Genomic DNA, 8,734 nt, shown 5'->3' with positions numbered 1-8,734 from the left:
GTGTGTGTGTGTGTCTCGCCGGTTTCCCCCGGAGATACCGTAACTTGGGCTTGCATCCAAAGTGAACCTCGGTGCATGTACAAATAAAAGCGAGGTCTCACCGGGCAGGAATGCGTGGGGGGGGGGGGAGGCACCACAACAAGATGCCAGCGCAGGCCGTGAAGTGTAGCCCCCGACACGGCAGACCACAGGTCCATTTCCTCTGCATTGTCTGTAAACAATGTGTCCCTCGTCCCTCGCACACCGCTTCTTAAAGAATGCCTTGCAGCCCCTGAGATACGTTCTTTAAAAAGATCAACGTTTGGACGGGTCTTTACTGACCACCTGCTAGAATGTAACCGCTGTATGTGTATCCATTCGCAACAAAAAAAAACATCTTGCAGGCCCACGAATCGCAGCCCACGTCTGTGTTTGATGTGTTTTTTTTCCGAAAGCATCTAGTCGTTTTGGTTTGGGAAAAATGCAAAAAAAAAAAAACAGGAAGGAAGAAATAAAAGGGAGAAAATCAAACGAAAAGTAGATTACATTCTGTCAGCTGCCCATTTAGCGTGAGCGATGAGCAGCATTCTGATACTCTACTAAAAACGCCCCTATGACAACCGTCATACGTTTCAATTAACTCTGGGCATGGTACCGCTCCTTTCTGAGTGGGCTGTGCAGCGTCCCGGCTCTGCTTTAATCCAGTTTTCGCGACCCGTCGAGGGAAATGACACTGGAAACGACCGTCTCTCATCGTTTCATATTCTCGTGACATTTAAAATGGTAGTCACAGAGAAAATTCACAAATGGCATGGTGTAGCTAATTTCTTAAGCAATTTTATAGCATTTAACCAAAAAAAAAAGAAATACGTACCTTACGGTGAAATGTTATCAATATATGAAAAACTGAGAAATACGTTGTATTTTATACATCGTATATGCAAATTAAATTCAGTCTTCATTGCTTTTTCGACCTACGCTCCATCTCTGCAAAGTCAGCAAAGAAGAAGAAAAAGAGACAAGAAAGGCTTCCCCTTTCTTTTGAGGCTCCGCCGTTTACTGGCAGCCAGTTCCTCCTGATTCACATGGATCTATGTGCTGCAAGTAGAACGATAGGATGTGTTCAGATGGATAGCACTACAGTTGTACATCCCATAGGGTCGGCAACCACAGCATGTTCACCAGTCAACAGGTGCTTCTTTATTACTAAATAACCTTTTGATATAGAGGACTGTTGCCCCTTTGGGCCAACACAAGAATATGTTTAAAGACCTTGTTTTACGGTACCTGAAGTTGTGTGGGCTTGGTACACCTGGGACCTGTTCTAGAGAGCTGGATTTTCAAGTTCTACGATAAGTCACAGATATCTTGAATGTTTGGATATAAAGATTAATTGCACAGAGGAAGGCTAGTTGGGATTGCCTGACTCTCTAATAAGCCTGGCTCACAGCAGGTTATGTTTGAGTTATCCCCACCCACGTCGGCACCGATGACTTCTTCCATTGCTTTAGTCAAGGGAAACATTGTCAGACATGGACAACTTCATCATAGTAGATATTTTATATTTTCTACATATAAATATTAAACTATATATTATACAACATTAAGAATATGTTTCTGCATGTATTCTATATTATTGGTCTGGCATGCCTTAACAAACTTGAACCTCAAACTACACAATTTCCACTAGCGGCATTCACATTGTTCTACACATTACCTGCTATGAATTTATTAAATTTGTGTACACTTAGATGATCACATGGAAACAACACTTATTACGAGTAGCAAAACAACTGCATTAACTCAATAGGCAATGTCTCCTTTCTCCTCTTCAATGTTGTTGTTTGACAACGATGCAGCAATATAATACTGTAGTGTAGTCCTTGTGCATCACAGAAAGCCCTCACGGCAACCTCTTGCTACACTCAACATGTTGTGCATCCGCTTCTCCTTGCAATCACTGTTGCAATCCATGATAAATGATTGTGGATTAAATTCTTATGCCATGCACACAGCACAGGCATACATTTCGGCTTCCCTAACCCGCTTTCTAACACAGGTCCGACATCAGTGACCCACATGGCTGAAGACGCTCCCCACAGGTGGAGCCCTGGTGACCTCGGCTGACTCTGCGTCACACCGGGATGAGTAGCGTTGCAGAAATGCCCTACTTTAGCACTGCAATACCCACAGCTCTTGCCGTCTTCCGAGTTCCTCAATAATAGTCAGAGGCAACATACTTGTGCAACAAGGGTTTGCATGTCCCGGGACAGCCTGTTTGAGAACGTTTGTTTGTGTGTGTGCGAACGGGTGTGCTGTTTGTGTACGCACGTGTGGTGTGTGTGTGTGTGTGTGTGTGTGTGTGTGTGTGTGTGTGTGTGTGTGTGTGTGTGTGTGTGTGTGTGTGTGTGTGTGTGTGTGTGTGTGTGTGTGTGTGTGTGTGTGTGTGTGAGTGAGTGACATGGAGCTGACCTGGATGCCTGACGTGGTGAAGTACGGGATCTCAAACTTGACGCTGATCGGTGGCTTGCCCTCTTTGTCCTCGGCCTCCACACTGGGCAGGCCGAAGTGGGCGCGCATCAGATACTCCTTCCCGCCCTGACGGGAGAGAGAGGAGACACACACAGCACCCGGTTAGAGTCCTGCAGCACACTGCCGACTGGGCACTCTTTAAGGGGGCTGCCCAGGTCCTGAACAATAATCGATTCTTCAATGCATCGCGATTCTCCCTAGAACTATTCCGTCTCGATGCAGATATGTTAATAATCAGAATTTTAATTATTATTAATATTATTTTAATTATCATTTTAATTAATAATAATTAAATACATGTGTTTGCCTGCTGCAAATTTCTGTTCGCCTGCTGCAGAGCGCTACAGAAAACTTTTTAGGTTTTCTGCGCGGAGAACCGACTTTATCTAATATATAATATTAGATAAGGTAATTCATCTGTTGATTGTCTTTAATGATCATCACAAAAGTAGGAAGGGACTAGCAAACTCTGAGTAGCAAACTCAGATGTATACATATTTTTCTGAAACTCACGCATGGAAATGTGCATAAAAAAAATTAGTTGCATCGAGATGCATCGATAATCGTTTTAGAATCGAATCGTGACACACAGGACGGGGCGCTGGGGAGCACTGCGGGGCTAGGACACTCACGGGGAAGGACTTGATGGACCAGACTATCTCGCTGTTCTCTGGCACCCACTTGACGCTACCCACTGTGGTCTTGAATTTCGGCGAGTCGGCGTCCGTTGGCACAGGAATGTGGATCTCCACGTTGTTGGCTGTCGACCGCCTCTTGAATTGGCTCTTGGCCTGAGACGACACAAAAACACAGAGCAGAACACAAGGCCAGACAAAAGGGAGATCGGCCCGTCAGGTTGAACTTGATCTGTGGCTCGAAGATCTAACGTTTTCCTTTGTTGTTTATTAATTGAGGCATTCAATGGAATTTCATTCAGCTTGTGGTGCAGCTCATGCAACAAATAGGCCAGACACATCAGAAGCGCATGGTTGGCCTCAGTTGACCTGACTTGATGCAGAGCTGCTGCTTCAGGCAGAAGGTTTTGAATACACTATATGGTCACGGTGCAGTGTATACCTTCTGCATGTCAAAATTGCATGTTAAGTCCTTTGGAAATAGACGCAACCAACCTTGATCATGTACTCGATTCGACTGTGCGAGTGCTTTTCAATGACGGACTCAATCCAGATGAGCGGCTTCACCTGCAACAGACATTCACCAACGTGAAGGTCCATTCAGCATACTGCCTTTTACAGCAAATAACATAGAACATCGTTGCCCCCTAGTGGACAATGTGTTGAAATACATTCCAAGAAACTCATGACACATCAGTTTTATATAAGGAGCTTTGAAAGGGCCTCTTTAATCACCAGGTGTGAGCTTGATGAAAGCCATTTCAAAATGTAACTGGCCAAGTGACTTGGTGACATCCCAAGTGGGAGTGTCCACCTATACGTATGATGGATAAATAAGCCTACCAGTTGCTTTTGTCCACCAGGTTGGCTGGTAGACTGATCTAATGCTCTGTGAATCTATCCTAAAAATCCTAAAAACAGAATCGAATCAATTTTATGGAAGCAGAGGATTAGTAGGCACTAGCATCATTGTAATGTGTGTTTAGACACACAGACCCACGGAACAAAGCCCTTCAACAAAAGCAGTACGAGTGGCCAGGACTTGGGTCCCAACAAGACCAGTGGGGGAGTGAGCACTGAGCACTAAGCACTAATCAGTCTGGACGGGACCCTGTGAAGGGGTAGGGTGTACCCCGTGACCCACTCACGTGAGTGTTGAGGCGGTAGGACATGAGCTCAAACTCTCCGTCGGGGGGGATGAAGGAGATGGTGCGGTCGTTCTCGAAGCGCGACAGACGCACACACTGGTGGAACTTCACGTCCTCCAGCTCCACGGATTTACTCTTCCCTCCTGCACAGCAGCAGAAGAAGAAATAGACAACCAATCAGAGAAACACAACCAGTGTATCTATGGCGTTTTGTTATTTGGTGAAATGTTCTTTGAGAGACGTTATTCTATGTACTGATGTACACAAATATTACAATGATTATACTGTGATCATATACTGTTTGAGCATCCATCAATCGTTTCTTTAACATGAAATTTAGATTGTATTGTGTTACATAACTAGTTATGTAGTGTTAGTTAATGTCACCACTGACTTATAACCTGCAATTATAGGATAACTTCTGTGTTTTCAACATGACCCCTATTTTCAAATCATTTTGAGTCCAAGGGACTAATGCTGTTCCGCAGATTACTGCTGCAGAGTTCTCGCTCAAACCTGGAGCCATTTTAAGAATTGTTGTCTGCATTAGTCCCTTAGAACGAAAATGTTAAGTTATCCTCTTAGCTAAATAGGTATGATTTTTAGATAAATATTATATTATACATTCTTTAACATGGGGTTATGAATTCATCAGTAAAGGGTAATATGTCAATGTAATGTTACATTCGTAACCTACATTTCATACTTTTACTGTTTGGATTGATATTGGAATTGTACATATAAAATGATAACCAACAAATTCTCACACAAATACACACGCAGATAGCAAGGACAAATCTGGTGCAGGGCTCAAGACTTTCTATATTCTACTAGTGGCATACCAACATATCTAAAGTAATAACTACTACTATTAACTATTCAGCTTTAATCTTTTTATTTAATTTGTACAACAACCCAGGAAGAATCACCTGGCCTTCACAATATATTTGTCTGCAAAAGCATCAGGTGAATCTGTGAACAAGGTAGAGTGAACTCACGTCCAGTGTTTTCAAACAGAACCTTGTCGTTGAGCCCCAGGCGCAGCTCTGGCATTCCAGAGAGGAAGACACGCATCTTGATGGAGCCCACGATCTCACTCCGCAATACATTACCATTGGCACTAACCTGAGGAACACAGAGACAGAGAGAGAAGTCAGAAAAAAGCCAGATATTCCAATTTAACTAACTGAGACGTAGGACGAGAGTGAGACTGAAAGTGAGCTGCGCAAGACAACACCCTAATGAATTCTGGGTAAAAAGAGTGTGTTTGCGGATGCACAAACGGAAGTCAAAGCTTTTCAAATGCGTGCCAGTATAAGAAAGCTTGGTGCTTACCAGGAGGTTGACCGACTCGATGACGTCCAGGAACACCTCATTCTTCCTGTACTTGATGCCCTCAGAGCGCCACGACACAGCGTTGGTGACGGTAGCAGGGGGCCTGGGGGCGCCGGTGTCCAGCTTGTGTCCCTCCTGGGTGATGTACCTGGCAGGTCACATGTACACAAATCAGCACCAGACCAGAGAAACGCACAAGACAGGCTCCCAGGGATAATGAGAGTCCTAGAGACCTGTGGAAATGCTGTGCATACCAGTGCCAGTCTGGGCATAGATATCTTATAGGTAAAGCAACTGAGACTTTTGCAATGTCTTAATCATGTTCTCGTCCCTGTATGCGTTATACTATTTGGATGTGGGGTGGTGCAAATGTTTCTACCAGCATAGCATCATCTGCAAGTAACACTTTCCTTCAGGGTGCTTTTTTTGTTTTTACAAAAATGAACTCTCAATAACTCACATATATTATATTATAATATAAGAGGTTGAGTAAATAAAGATGATATGTTTGAACAAGAGTTAGAAGAAGCTCATATTTCCTGCCTGTGACTGCCTCAGGACTAATACATTGTGTAAAGAATACTCACTCCTGTAGGATTTTGCTGTCTGTGGTTTGAGGATAGCCAAAGTCCATGAGCTCGTCCATGAGCTCGTAAATGATGACAAAGTTATCTCTGATGCTCTCCTCTTCCAGCTCCTTGAAGTACTCGGAAAACACCTTGAGGAATATTAAAACATGTATGTTAAAGCTCATCCAACAACTGCTGTGTTCCAATTTCACTGGGTTATTCTTTGCCTTATAAAAGCTGGTACTGGTACTTGATGAACATACCTGGATAATCTTGTACAGGAAGGAGAAAACCAGGGAGACGCTAGCATTCTTCTTCGACGTTGCAACCACTTGAGGAGTGTTAAGTAAAGTAACGAACGTGTGGTGAAGTTGCACAGCAGCAAACATAAATTCATTTTGACAGACACACTAGAAACGACCCTGCTGAAGGATACAGTACAGGTTGTTGTGTTTGATCCACATGAAGCGGACTCCGCCGTGGGAGAGGATGGGAGAGAGAGTCCCCTCCTCCTCCTTGTCCATCAGAAGAGTCATGAAGTGCTCGATCTCTGACATGTCCACATCTCCTCGGTAGTTGCGGCACACCAGCACCTAGTTTATCCCAATAATCAACCCATGCAGAGGTATGACAATATGACATGGCTCAATTGTCGGAAGAGCTGCTAGTAAGGGCGATTGTCTTATAACTTACTATGTTAAACTCATCTTGGAAAACATAAACAATGGGACAATATCATTGTAAAATCTGACTGGTCAGGCAAATAAGTGTATTTTATGCAAATCCTTGATCTAAACAACATCATTGGTGCGTCCACGTCATTTGATTAAACTGTCTTTCATTGCAACAGCTGTCAACAAGGAATGCATAAGCTAGCTTAACGGAAGCAAGGAGTTAGCATGATCAGAAGGCAGTTCGTAACAATACATTACCTTTCCTTTTAAATCCAACACGTACACCGCACTTGCAGACATCTTCAACACTTATACCGCCAAAGCGGCTTATCAGTAAGCGTTTTAAAATTCAACAAATGGTGCTTGTAGAACGTAACACTTTTTCTGACATAGTATTGTAATGAGAAAAGAGGCAAGAGACCCTTCCCTTTTTTTGCAACAAAGTACCTGAATGTGCCGTTGGCGCCCCCTATGGGACAGGAGGGGCTGTTTTATCATTTGTTTATATATATATATATATATATATATATATATATATACTGTGTATACACAATATATGTATATATATACACACATGTCTGTGTATGTATTAATATATATGCACCGGTATGCATACATGTATTTGATATTTGTGTGTGTGTGTGTGTGTGTGTGTGTGTGTGTGTGTGTGTGTGTGTGTGTTTGTGTTTGTGTGTGTGTGTATTAGTGTCTGTTGTCCATCATTTCAATATGTTTATGGAGCGGTTGTGAACACCACCTCTCTCATTCCACTGTTAGGCCTGTGATAGACCACAGGACTCTCAAATGCCTCGGCTAAGCAGATTAAGGTAATTCTAATGAATCAGACCTATGGTAACTTATGAGGCCCCGTGCTCAAGGCTTTTCTGGTCTGCATTCTGTAACCCTGCAACTCAGAACTGTGAAATCAACCCTCCAAGTCATCTAAATACAGCACATGGTTAGAAACAAAAAAAAAAAAAAAAGACGGAAAGCATTTTCCACATTGCATGTTTTATTTTTTTTTATTTTGGCCAGCTGTAACTAATTGGATTGGTTGTATAGAACTTCTTATGAGAATGTATTTCTCATAATGGTACTGCCAGTGCCAGTGAGTAACCATGTGTACTGTTTAATATTATGACACTCTGGAGGGACTATATGCTCAGATTCCAAAATGCGTTGAACTAGTTACAGGCTTAGAATCTAACCATGCACAAGGAGAAATATCTTTTATCCCAAATGAGAATTATCTTTTATCCCAAATGCGATCTCCATGGTCAACAAACCAAGGAAAGCTAGATGAAAGGGAGGTGTAGACTAGAGTGCCTTGAACCGGCTGGAACTGTTGCTGGTTGCCTTGTACCTGATGTGTATACTTGTGTGTACACATGTTGTATACATGTGTGTGTGTGTGTGTGTGTGTGTGTGTGTGTGTGTGTGTGTGTGTGTGTGTGTGTGTGTGTGTGTGTGGGCTAGAGGAGGGGGTATACTGTATGTGATGTGTCAGGGGGTATACATGTCATGTGTCAATCTGGTGGACATGTCTACTCAATGGAGTGAATGTGCTTGTTATGTATCCTATGTGTTTTTATTCAGTGAGACCAAAGACAATTTTCATGGTGACATGACAAATAAAATCTATTCTATTCTATTCAAATTCATATAGATTCTGTGAGAAATGTCAGTAATAGTATGCGGATACTCTTCACATACTCATAATCATCAAGTCCTGTCTGTATTCAAACAGTGTTTGCACCAGAATCATTGTCAAAGATTCTGCAGGCATTGTAAATGCCATTCTTGGCCTGCAAAGAAACATGTCAGTGACGTCAGTTGCTTTTTTTCCGTTGAGGGCCAAGGAA

The 8,734-nt window shown here is 42.8% G+C and overlaps 1 protein-coding gene across 1 annotated transcript in view; it reads right to left on the bottom strand.

Annotated features, from left to right (window-relative positions):
* The window catches only part of ap1m1 (adaptor related protein complex 1 subunit mu 1), a 12,194-nt gene extending 4,069 nt beyond the window's left edge, over positions 1-8,125 (bottom strand). The window contains exons 1-10 of the mRNA XM_084481307.1: positions 7,131-8,125; positions 6,635-6,791; positions 6,462-6,529; positions 6,217-6,347; positions 5,630-5,777; positions 5,293-5,419; positions 4,295-4,437; positions 3,642-3,713; positions 3,144-3,302; positions 2,452-2,577 (exon numbers count right to left, since the gene is read on the bottom strand). Coding sequence (XP_084337433.1) covers positions 2,452-2,577; positions 3,144-3,302; positions 3,642-3,713; positions 4,295-4,437; positions 5,293-5,419; positions 5,630-5,777; positions 6,217-6,347; positions 6,462-6,529; positions 6,635-6,791; positions 7,131-7,172 — 1,173 coding nt within the window. The 5' untranslated portion in view covers positions 7,173-8,125. The remainder of the gene's footprint in view (positions 1-2,451; positions 2,578-3,143; positions 3,303-3,641; positions 3,714-4,294; positions 4,438-5,292; positions 5,420-5,629; positions 5,778-6,216; positions 6,348-6,461; positions 6,530-6,634; positions 6,792-7,130) is intronic.
* Between the last annotated feature and the right edge of the window lie 609 nt (positions 8,126-8,734).

Source organism: Micromesistius poutassou (assembly GCF_964030765.1).
Source record: "Micromesistius poutassou genome assembly, chromosome: 16".
In the NCBI taxonomy this organism is placed as follows: domain Eukaryota; kingdom Metazoa; phylum Chordata; class Actinopteri; order Gadiformes; family Gadidae; genus Micromesistius; species Micromesistius poutassou.
Note: the sequence above shows the minus strand (reverse complement) of the source record. Positions and strands in the feature narration are given on the sequence as shown.